At 39.4% G+C, this 13,028-nt stretch overlaps 1 protein-coding gene across 1 annotated transcript; it reads right to left on the bottom strand.

The window, feature by feature from the left end:
• Positions 1-2,321: 2,321 nt before the first annotated feature.
• LOC129621100 (olfactory receptor 1509) lies at positions 2,322-3,263 on the bottom strand. Its single transcript, XM_055537121.1, has one exon. It carries the CDS (start codon positions 3,261-3,263, stop codon positions 2,322-2,324), a length of 942 nt encoding a protein of 313 aa, XP_055393096.1.
• Between the last annotated feature and the right edge of the window lie 9,765 nt (positions 3,264-13,028).

A 13,028-nucleotide genomic window follows, 5' to 3' on the forward strand; every position in this document is an offset into this window, starting at 1 on the left:
CTGCAAGGAGATCCAACCAGTCCATTCTAAAAGAGATCAGCCCTGGTTGTTCTTTGGAAGGAATGATGCTAAAGCTGAAACTCTAGTACTTTGGCCACCTTATGTGAAGAGTTGACTCATTGGAAAAGACCCTGATGCTGGGAGGGATTGGGGGCGGGAGGAGAAGGGGACGACAGCGGATGAGATAGCTGGATGGCATCACCGACTCGATGGACGTGAGTTTGAGTGAACTCCGGGAGTTGGTGATGGACAGGGAGGCCTGGTGTGCTGCAATTCATGGGGTCACAAAGAGTCAGACACGACTGAGTGACTGAACTGAACTGAATTGACAAAAATTGAATATATTTAAAGTGTACAACATGATAATTTCATTATTACCACAATCAATTCTAATTAACACATCCGTCACCTCACACAGTTACCATGCATCTGCCTGTCTGTCTGGTGAGGATACTTAGGATCTGCTCTCTCAACAATTTTCAAGTATACAATAGAGTATTATTAACTATTGTTATCGTGCTATACATTAAATCCCCAGAACTTATTTATCTTACAACTGAAAGTTTGGCTGAATTATTTTCTGAAGGCAATAGAAGAGAATCCATTTCCTTCCCTTTTTCAGTTTCTAGAGACCACCCAGATCCTAAGTTAGTAACCCGCTTCTCTGTCTTTAAAGCCAGCAATATCGAATCTCTCTGACTTTTGTAGTCATATCTCCCTCTGATTCTCCTTTGTTTCCCTCTTCTATCTTTAAGAACATTTGGGATTACATTAGGTCTACCTGGATAATCTAGGCTACTATTTCTATCTCAAAGTCAACTGACTAGCAAACCTTAATCCCTGTTTGCTGTTCAACCTAAAATATTAACAGGTTCCAGAGACTGGATGCAAACATCTTTGGGGGACTCTCACTTTGTTTACCACATCACCTGTAAACCTTTATTCTTTCCTTTGTCACAAATTCCAAAAAGCTCTAACTAAATTTAGTATTAAATGTAATAACTAACTCATCACTATTTCCTGGTACATGTAATTACTTCTTATAAATTCTGATTTCTCTTTTATTGAACATTAATATTTCTTAAATTTTGATATTAAAAGCTACCATAAATCACATTTTTATAAAATAGAAAAGGAACAATTTCAGACCAATAACCACCACAATGTAGATTCAAACATTCTTCACAGAATAGCAATATGTGAAAACAACAATCAGTAATGTTTTTAAAAAAATAATTCATTATGACTATATAAAGTTTATCCCAACAGAGCAAAGAAGTCAAGCATAAAAGTGTACATACTGTATGATTCAATTTACATGAAACTCTAGGAAAGACAAATTTAGTTTACAGCAAGAAAAAATCAGATGCTTGGGTGCTTGGGTGGGGATAAGATTATTGGCTGGGAAGGTTCTGAAGAAATTTTGGGGGGGGATAGAAATGTTCTATATCTTGACTAGGGAGATAGTTGCATAAGTGAACCTTTGTCACATTTTATCAAACTGTACAATTTAAATGAGTACCTTTTATGTAATTAATTTCTACCTTAACAAAGTTTATTTTAAAGTAAGTTCCAATAGATCTCCACCTTGATTTTGTAAAAAATAAAGTACTACCAAAAGTACAGAATGTGTGTAGAGATAAATAAGAGAATTACTTTCAAAGTGCCAAAGTTTAATTCAATATAAATATGTTGCTGTTATAGTTTTAACTGCTAAGTCATGTCCAACTCTTTGAGACCCCTGGACCTCCTCTGCCCATGGAATTTCCCAGGCAAGAATACTGGAGTGGATTGCCATTCCCTTCTCAAGGGAATCTTCCCAACCGAGGGATTGAACTCACATCTCCCTGCATTGGCAAATGGATTCTTTATCTCTGAGCAACCAGGGAAACCAATAAATACCATATAAACCTTAAATAAACACCTTGAAAATACATTTGAAAGCAGGATCCCTATAATGTGTAAAACACAGGTGTAATGTACAGCTTCCCAGAGGTAATAACCTACAGAACTGTACAAATCAAAAAAGTAGGTTCTCTCAGAACTCTACCTGTTCCTGAAACTAAGACTATGCCCCAAAGTCTGTGTGTTCTTTTACTGGTGAAACTAGAAGTTTTCTTTAAACTTGTCCCAATCCTTTTCCCTTACATGTTACAAGTACCTTTTCCTTTATTTAAGCAATAGTTGATAAGTCCCCCTCTTTAGTACAGAAGTCTGACCTGAAATGACTCTCCAGGTCATTTCACCTAATAACTTTGATTTCTTACTCTTAGTCACTCATTAAAGATATGACCAAAATAATATCTATAATTCCAAGTCCATCATGTACACGATTTCATGGAAAAAACCTGCCTCTGTCGGAGATGCTTCATGGCATTTTTTACTTCCTCATTCCTCAAGGTGTAAATGAGGGGATTCAGCACAGGGGTGACTATCGTGTAGAAGACAGATACCACCTTGTCACTGAAGAAGTTGGTGTCTGGGTGAGTGTAGAGGAATATACATGGCCCAAAGAAGAGGGCAACCACCATGAAGTGGGCTGAGCAGGTAGACAGGGCTTTCCTGTGCCCTTCAGCTGACTGTTTTCTAAGAGAAACCAAGATGACCATGTAGGAGGTGACCAAAGCCAGAAAACAGAAGAGGGAGATGGTTCCACTATTGGATACAATCAGCATTCCTGTGAGATATGTATCTGTGCAGGCCAGCTTGATGACAGAAGGAACATCACAGAAGTAGCTATCAATTACATTAGGGCCACAGTAAGGTAGGCGAATGGTCAAGAAGGTCTGCACCAGTGAGTGAATGGTACCCCCCAACCAGAGAGCAAAGACAAGCTGTACGCAGACCCTCATGTCCATCACATTGGGGTAGTGTAATGGCGCACAGATGGCTACATAACGATCATAGGCCATAACGGTCAGCAGAAAGATCTCAGCACAGGCAAACAGATGTAGGAAGAAGAGCTGTGCAATGCAATTGTCAAAGGAAACGGTCTTCCTCTCCAAAAGCAAACCCTCCAGCATCTGGGGCACTGTGACAGATGAGTGGCAGATGTCAATAAAGGACAGATTGCTCAGGAAGAAATACATGGGGATATGAAGACGTGGAGTTAAGACTATGGTAACCATGATCAGAATGTTCCCCAAAAGGGTTAGCACATACATGACTGAGAATGCCATGAAAAGTAATATCTCCAGTACCCAGTTATCAGTGAGTCCCAAGAAGACAAATTGAGTCACTCTTGTTTGGTTTAGAGCATCCATCCGATAAGCTTCCAAAGGACCTTGTGGGGAAAAAAAATATGAACAGTAATTTAGCCTTAATGTTATAGGAGTGGAACTAACAGAAGTGACTCTGAATTTCTATCTGGGTTGCTTATTTATTATCATGGTATGTAGAGTATAAGATCAATTTTAATTACAATTGTTATAATATCCAATCTTCCTTGGTGACTTAGTCGGTAAAGAATCTGCCTGCAATGCAGGAGACTGCTTGCAATGTAGGAGACCCAGGTTTGATCCCTGGGTCAGGAAGATCCCTGGAGAAGGATGACAACCCATTCCAGTATTCTTGCCTGAAAAATCCCATCGATACAGAAGCCTGACGGGCTGCAGTCCATGGGGTTGCAAGAGTCAGACACGACTTGGCAACTAAACTACATATTATACCCAGTATCTATCAGGAGCCATTCCATGCAATTTATATACACCATTCTGTTTAGCCATAACTGTACCATTGCATGGGCTTCCGCACTGGCTCAGCAATAAAGAATCTGCCTGCAATGCAGGAACCACAAGAGATGTGAGCTTGATCCCTGGGTGGGGAAGATCCCCTGGAGCAGAGCATGGCAACCACCTCAGTATTCTTTCCTGGAGAATCCCATGGATAGAGGAGCCTGGCAGGCTACAGTCCATAGGGTCACTGATAGTCAGACAGAACTGAAGCAACTTAGCACGCATAAACGCACCATTGCATAAGCATTATTGTTCCTGTCTTGCAGGTAAGCGAGCTCTACAAGAATAAATAAATTGCCCAAAACCCTTAGCCACTAGTTGGGTGATTTTTTCATTTCAGTCTAACCCACAGGCAACACCAATTTAGAATTCTAAAATACAACTCCCAGCTAAAATCATTCACTACTTCACTCTTCCTATCAAAAATACCTTCAAAGCCTGCAACTGTCTGCTACATTTATTTGCTACCTCCATCTTGTTACTTTCCAAAATCCTTGTTTGTTATTTATGTTGTTCCCTCTGCTCAGAAAACATAACCATTTAATCAACTGTACTCTCTTCATTGCTGACTCTTAAAATACTATTCATCCTCTAAAATTACCTCAAAGAGCAGTACCTTTAGGAAAACACAACTGATGCAATCAAATCTTATCACTTCCCTTCATACTTCTTTTATCTAAAAGAAAGTATAAAATAAGATATCTGTTTCTGCTCCCCATTAAATCAAGATTTTCTTGAAGAGCAATGGTCACATATAACTTATCCCTTGCAGCACGTAACATGGCTTCTGGCACACAGTAAGTATTGAACTGAACTGAACTGAAGGTATGCAAAAAATACTTTTATTTGAACTGAAGCTAACTTGTCAGGTAACCTGCGAAAGAATCCAGTCCTTCACAATGGACTTAAAAAGTGACCTTAAAACTTAATTTTTTATTCTGTAATATGATTTGGGACTTTGCAGGTTGCTCAGTGGCTCAAGAATCCGCCTACAATACAGGAGATACGAGAGACAGGTTCAATCCCTGGGTCAGGGTGATACATTTTATTAAAACATTTAGCAAAATGAAGTACCGGACATAATCTGAATGTTTATCTAAAGAGGAATAGGGGAATAAATTTTAGTACAGCCACAGTGTGGAATATTATATAGCCATTAATAAGAATGAGTACAATCTATGTTTATTGATTTAAATGGTGGTTTTCAATGTAGCTGCCCTTGAAAACCATATAGTTGGGGTTTCTAAATTTTGCTGCTCAGGCCTCATCTCAGAAAATTAATTCAGAGTCTCTGGAGTTTGGACCTATCAGTACTTTTAAAGTTCTCTGGTGACTACAACATACAGCCAAGATGGCAAACTATTAAATTCAAAAAATGTCAACCATACATTATTAAGTGAAAAGAGCATATTATAAATATATTTTTGCTCTATAACACAGGGAGTTCAACCCAATGCTCTGTAGCAACCGAGAGAGGTGGGGTGGGGGTAAGGGTGGGAGGAAGGTTCAAGAGGAAGGGGCTGTATGTATACCTATGGTTGAGTCATGTTGCTCTACAGCAGAAACTAACACAATATTGAAAAGCAATTATCCTCCAATTAAAAATAAGTTTAAATAAATAAACATATTGTGAATGAGGAGGAAAGGAGCGGGGGAGGGAAGGAAGGAATAAACAAACAAAGTGAGTGAGTGAGTGAGTGAAGTCGCTCAGTCGTGTCTGACTCTTTGCGACTCCGTGGACTGTAGCCCACCAGGCTCCTCCGTCCATGGGATTCTCCAGGCAGGAATACGAGAGTGGGTTGCCATTTCCCTCTCCAGGGGATCTTCCCAACCCAGGGATTGAACCCAGGTCTCCGTCATTGCAGGCAGATGCTTTAACCTCTGAGCCACCAGGGAAGTCATAAGAACGAACAAAGGAAGGAATCAAAAAATATTTATGTATATATATGTGAATATGAACATATTGAAACATATATATTCATGAATTCTGTTTTTATGTATTTATTCCTAAAAGGAAAGATGATATGTGTTGAAGACTACACACTTATTTTAACACTAGTTGCCTGTGGAAATACTAGTGCATTTTAGATTTCAACTTTAAATTTAAAATACTAGCAGCATTTTAAATTTTTATATTACACTCTGTAATTATTCAAATTTGTCCATAAGCATGAACTACTTTGTTTTTGTTTTTTTTTTAACTACTTTATTTTAAAACAAAGTATTAAAACCATGCATGGGGGGGTGGGTGCATACAGAAAGGAAATGTAAATGCTGACTTTGTGGGATTATGAGTACATTTTTCCTTCTCTAGGTCAAGTCTAATATGGTTATATTTCTTATGATGCAAATTCTATGATAGGGAGGCCTGTTCTCATAAACTCCTGGTCAGCAATGCATTCATAGAAAAGAGCCAAGAGTTGTTTTGCTTTCAACTAAGAAAGAGAAGGTAGAAGGCTCTTCATAAGAGCACATGTGGTGAATTCATAAAACTATAACGTTTGGCCTTCACTTCCCTAAGCCTCAGTTTTCTGAACTGTAGCATAGGAACTAGACATCTTTTCTATGTGATTAGTTGTAGCAGATGTCTAAGTTTTCTGTCAAAAAAGATCAAGAGAGAAGCCAGGGTATGGGAAGAATTTCTGACTTTGAAGGATATCATAAAAAATTGAAGCCCATATTCATGTTTAAGAAAAAATCTAAACAACTGACAAAAGATTAATTTCCAAAATATGCAAGCAGCTCATACAGCTCAATACCAGAAAAACAAACAACCCAATCAAAAAGTGGTAAAAAGACCTAAACAGACATTTCTCCAAAGAAGACATGCAGATGGCTAACAAACACATGAAAAGATGCTCAACATTGCTCATTATTAGAGAAATGCAAATCAAAACCACAATGAGATATCACCTCACATCAGTCAGAATGGCCATCATCAAAAAGTCTAAAAACAATAAATGCTGGAGAGAATGTGGAGAAAAGGAAATGCTCTTGCACTTTGTGGGAATGTAAATAGGAACAGCCACTGTGAAGACAGTATGGAGATTCCTTAAAAAACTAGGAATAAAACCACCATATGACCCAGCAATCTCACTCCTATGCATATACCCTGAAGAAACCAAAATTGAAAAAGACACATGTATCCCATTATTCCTTGCAGCACTATTTACAATAGCTAGAACCTAGATGTCCATCAACAGATGCATGGATAAAGAAGTTGTGGTACATATACACAATGGAATATTACTCAGCCATAAAAGGAATGCATTTGAGTCAGTTCTGATGAGGTAGATGAACTAGAACCTATTATACAGAGTTAAGTGAGTCAGAAAGAGAAAGATAAATATCATATTCTAACACATATATATGGAATCTAGACAAATGGTACTGAATAATTTATTTTCAGGGCAGCAATGGAGAAACAGACATGGAAAATAGACTTATGGACATGGGGAGAGGGGAGGAGAGGGTGAGATGTAAGGAAAGAGTAATATGGAAACTTACATTACCATATTTAAAAATAGATAGCCAACGGGAATTGGCTGTATGGCTCAGGAAACTCAAACAGAGGCTCTGAATCAACCTAGAGGGCTGGGGTAGGGAGGGAGATGCGAGGGAGGTTTAAAAGGGAGGGATATATGTATATCTATGGCAGATGTTCAAGCTGGTTTTAGAAAAGGCAGAGGAACCAGAGATCAAATTGCCAACATCCGCTGGATCATGGAAAAAGCAAGAGTTCCAGAAAAATATCTATTTCTGCTTTATTGACTATGCCAAAGCCTTTGACTGTGTGGATCACAATGAACTGTGGAAAATTCTGAAAGAGATGGGAATACCAGAGCACTTGGCCTGCCTCTTCAGAAATCTATATACAGATCAGAAATCAACAGTTAGAACTGGACATGGATCAATAGACTGGTTCCAAATAGGAAAAGGAGTACATCAAGGCTGTATATTGTCACCCTGCTTATTTAACTTCTATGCAGAGTACATCATGAGAAACGCTGGACTGGAGGAAGCACAAGCTGGAATCAAGATTGCTGGGAGAAATGTCAATAACCTCAGATATGCAGATGACACCACCCTTAGGGCAGAAAGTGAAGAGGAGCTAAAAAGCCTCTTGATGAAAGTGAAAGAGGAGAGGGAAAAAGTTGGCTTAAAGCTCAACATTCAGAAAACGAAGATCATGGCATCTGGTCCCATCAGTTCATGGGAAATAGATGGGGAAACCATGGAAACAGTGTCAGTCTTTATTTTTGGGGGCTCAAAAATCACTGCAGATGGTGATTGCAGCCATGAAATTAAAAGATGCTTACTCCTTGGAAAGAAAGTTATGACCAACCTAGATAGTATATTCAAAAGAGACATTACTTTGCCAACAAAGGTCCGTCTAGTCAAGGCTATGGTTTTTCCTGTGGTCATGTATGGATGTGAGAGTTGGACTGTGAAGAAGGCTAAGCGCCAAAGAATTGATGCTTTTGAACTGTGGTGTTGGAGAAGACTCTTGAGAGTCCCTTGGACTGCAAGGAGATCCAACTAGTCCATTCTGAAGGAGATCAGCCCTGGGTGTTCTTTGGAAGGAATGATGCTAAAGCTGAAACTCCAGTACTTTGGCCACCTCATGCAAAGAGTTGACTCATTGGAAGAGACTCTGATGCTGGGAGGGATTGGGGGCAAGAGGAGAAGGAGACAACAAAGGATGAGATGGCTGGATGGCATCACCAACTCGATGGACGTGAGTTTAAGTGAACTCCGGTAGTTGGTGATGGACAGGGAGGCCTGGCGTGCTGCGATTCATGGGGTCACAAAGAGTCGGACACAACTGAGCAACTGAACTGACTGATGGCTGATTCATGTTGAGGTTTGACAGAAAACAACGAAATTCTTTAAAGCAATTATCCTTCAATTAAAAAATAAATTTAAAAAAATGTAATGAAAAGCACTAAACTTTGGGATTGGCTGAAATTTTCAAAGCCAAGGTAGTTTCTTTTATGTCCTTAGGCTGTTCCCAGGGGCACCAGATGGTAGTTATTGCTTCTTTAGCTCCAGAGAAATTTATTTACCATTAGTAAACAGAGTTTTTGCTCTGGTTTTAAAAAGAGGTGGGCTGAGACTTTGAAAAAAGGTCACTTTAGAAAAATTACGTAGCCTCTCTGAGCTTCAGTTCAGTTCAGTCGCTCAGTCATGTCTGACTCTTTGCAACCCCATGAACTGCAGCATGCCAGGCCTCCCTGTCCATCACCAACTCCCGGAGTCCACCCAAACCCATGTCCATTGAGTCGGTGATGCCATCTAACCATCTCATTCTCTGTCGTCCCCTTCTCCTCCTGCCCTTAATCTTTCCCAGCATCAGGATCTTTTCAAATGAGTCAGCTTTTCACATCAGGTGGCCAAAGTATTGGAGTTTCAGTGTCAACATCAGCCCTTCCAATGAACACCCAGGACTGATCTCCTTTAGGATGGACTGGATAGATCTCCCTTGGACTCTCAAGAGTCTTCTCCAACACCACATTTCAAAAGCATCAGTTCTTCGGCACTCAGCTTTCTTTATAGTCCAACTCTCAAATCCATACATGACTACTGGAAAAATCATAGCCTTGACTAGATGGACCTTTGTTGACAAAGTAATTTCTCTGCTTTTTAATATGATGTCTAGGTTGGTCATAACTTTCCTTCCAAGGAGTAAGTGTCTTTTTATTTCATGGTTGCAATCACCATCTGCACCATCTGCAGATTTTGGAGACCAAGAAAATAAAGTCAGCCACTGTTTCCACTGTTTCCCCAACTATTGGCCATGAAGTGATGGGACTGAATGCCATGATCTTAGTTTTCTGAATGTTGAGCTTTAAGCCAACTTTTTCACTCTCTTCTTTCACTTTCATCAAGGGGCTCTTTAGTTCCTCTTCCCTTTCTGCCATAAGGGTGGTGTCGTCTGCATATCTGAGGTTATGGATATTTCTCCTGGAAATCTTGATTCCAGCTTGTACTTCTTCCAGTCCAGTTTCCTCATATATACAAATCAATCCCTGGGTCAGGAAGATCCCCTGGAGGAAGAAATGGCAACCCGCTCCAATATTCTTGCCTGGAGAATGCCACAGATAGAGGAGCCAGGCAGGCTATAGTCCATATAATCAGACACGACTGAAGTAACTTAGCACATAGGCATGAACGCACACAAACTGTTATTCAAGTGGCTAACATATAGCCTGGCACTTGTAATGCATAAAAATCTGTTCTTTTTATTATAACTAAGAGATATCTGCAAAAAACCATCCCAGAAATCCCTAAGAGAGAAAATGTAGGCCATGTATTTAGTAGCCTAAAACAAGAACCACAAAAAAGTAGGTGAAAAAAAGTGAGAGGGACTTCCCTGGTGGACCAGTGGGCTAAGACTACAGGCCCCAAGTGTAGGCGGCCTGTGTTCAATCCCTAGTTGGGGAACTAGATCCCACATACTGCAACTAAGAGTTCATATGCTGCAACTAAAGAGCCTGCGTGCAGGATCTTTTCTTGCATGCAGGATCATTTATTTGCACGCAGCGAAATAAATAAATATGAAAGAGAGAGAAAGAAAAAGAGAGAGGGCTCATTGATTAATCAAACAATATTTAGTGAATGCCCCAACAGTATCTGTGCCCAAGGAATATTCTTTCCCCAGACTTCCCAGGGCTCTATCTTTCTCATTTTTAAGGTCTTATCTCAAATATGACCCTCTCATGGAGGCCCTGCAGACAACTACAACCAAAAGAACAACCCCTCACTTACACAATATCCTAGTCCATCTTTTTTGTAGCACTTATAAAGACTTGAAATTATCTAAATTATTTGCATTCATATCTACTGTCTGCTTTTCCAAATATAAACCCTTCGAGGACAAAGACTAGATCTCTTTTGTTTATGACTACATCCCCAAAAATTTTGTTCAGCAGTGAATGAGATACCAACTCCCAGCCATAATAAGTTCAGCAGTGACTAAGACTTCCATGCCTTAGACTAAGACTACAGAAGCCCCTGAAGAAATGCTAAGCCATTTCTGCCCTAAAGAGTCCATAAAAATAAAAACATATAAGATAAAAAATAACAACAAGTATACACTGCCAGTTGAAAGTATATTTTAACAATCTCCTGGTTTTTAAAGATTTCATTCTTCTGAAAAGATGCAGAGCACCTCCTTCAACCATCCCATTACCTCTTTCTCTGCTTCTCTTCAACCTTTGCACTCTTTGTCCACCATCATGCTGATCTGTTTTATATTTATATTATATTTTATATCTGTTCTATATTTTCTCTTCTGCCTGAAAATAAAAAAGTCTGGAGGGCTGAGGAACTATAATCAAAAAGTTAGAGAAGTGAGGCACATTGAAATGACCAATATACCTGCAGGGAAGAAATGTACACAAAAAGCATTGTTCTTCTTAGTTTTTGGTGACCCATGATTAGTGCTATCTTGCTGTAAACACATTAAGTTTCACTCCTTCCTTGAGTCATTCAGTAAACTCACAGATGGACCGACCCATAAATAATTTTGCAGATGGGGACCTTTAAGTGTAGAAACATAGAACAACAGTGTTAGCTCAACAAATACTTTTGCATGATTATAAACTCTCCAATATTTTAAATTATTACTTTGAGAAATTATTAGAAATGAATTTACTAGCTCAAAAATTGTGACTCAAAATACAGTGCTGTCAAACTGCTTTCCAAAATGTTGTCAGGGTTGAGTTAATTTATGTATTCATGGTCACTCAGTTAGCAGATGATTGAAATAGGATTTGAGTTTCCTGTTCAAAAGATTTTCCTATTTCCAAAAGCCTACACTCTCAGCCTCTGTGCCATGCTGCTTAAAAGCAAAAAATATAAAATGTCCTTTAAGGAGGAAGAAAGTGCAAGTATGCACCTCCTGAAGGAAGGTAAATATCTCATTCATTTTTCTACCCACATAGTAAAGTATGTGGCACAAAGGAGAAACTCGCCAAATATTCCATGAACTAACTGAAAAAAATATTTGTAAAGTAACACTGAAATGAAGTTTCAAAATTTGGGAGGAAGTTGATCTGTGCATTAAAATATTTGCCTAGATTTTTAAGGAAAACCATAAAAATCTTATCTACAAAGGGGCAACTGAACAAAAAGGACTAGAGTCCCCACTGGATATCACTGTTGTTATGTTGATGTTATTGGTATTCTTCATAAAATGCTACAAGAAAATAAAAATCTGTCCCTTCCTATCCTTTCCCTGCCATCTGCCTTTCTCCCAAGAGCTCCACAGTTCCCACACCAGCTCTGCAATGGAGACAGTAAGAATTTTCCCATATTTGAAATCACTCTTCTCAGGAGTATAGTGAATTGTCAGGGATCAAACATTGTAAGCAGCAGCCTCCTGTAACTCATGAATCCCCAGTTTCAGTCCAGTTATCTTTACTGTTTGCTCAGAGATACTCCAAACCCCATCTTTACCTGCCTCTTCTCTCTTTGTTCCCACCTGATCTAGTTCAGCACTACAGGCTCAAGCCTTGGCAAAGATACACTTAGCGACGACTCCCTTTGCCAAGGGGAAACTGAGCTCCATCGCAGTAGACTATTATCATTTTAGCTTCAAAAGGGAATTTGTAAAACCCTGAGTTGCCACGATCTTTTATTTTAACTTTTTATGTTGTGTTAGGGTATACGGGCTTCCCAGGTGTCGCTAGTGGTAAAGAATCCACCTACCAATGCAGGAGACGTAAGAGATATGGGTTGGGAAGATCCCCTGAAGAAGGGAATGGCAATCGACTCCAGTATTTTTGCCTGAAAAATTCCATGTACAGAGGAGCCTGGCAGGCTACATCCATAGTGTCACAGTCAGACAGGACTGAAGTGATTTAGCACGCATGCATGCATAGCCAATGAACAATGTTGTGGTTGTTTTAGGTGAACAGCGAAGGGACTCAGCCATACATATACATGTATCCATTTTCCCGCAAACCTCCACCCACCCCACCCTCCGTCAACCAGGCTGGCACATAACATTGAGTAGATAGAGTTCCATATGCCATACAATAGATCTTTGTTGGTTATCCATTTTGAATATAGCAGTGTGTACATGACCTTCCCGAACTCCCTAACTATCCCTTCCCCCAGCAACCATAAGTTTGTCTTCTAAGTCTGTGAGTCTCTTTCTGCTTTGTGAGTTCATTTGTGTCATTTCTTTTTAGATTCCACATATAAGGGATGTTATATGATATATCTCCTTCTCTGATCTTTCTTGGAGCCATCTTGTATGAAAGAAGTGCCTGTGTCAGTTGAAAGCCA

Source organism: Bubalus kerabau, chromosome 10 (genome assembly GCF_029407905.1).
Source record: "Bubalus kerabau isolate K-KA32 ecotype Philippines breed swamp buffalo chromosome 10, PCC_UOA_SB_1v2, whole genome shotgun sequence".
In the NCBI taxonomy this organism is placed as follows: Eukaryota; Metazoa; Chordata; class Mammalia; order Artiodactyla; family Bovidae; genus Bubalus; species Bubalus kerabau.

Excerpts from the sequence above, each read along its gene's own strand:
- LOC129621100 (XM_055537121.1), bottom strand. The coding sequence starts at position 3,263 with ATGGATGCTCTAAACCAAACAAGAGTGACTCAATTTGTCTTCTTGGGA.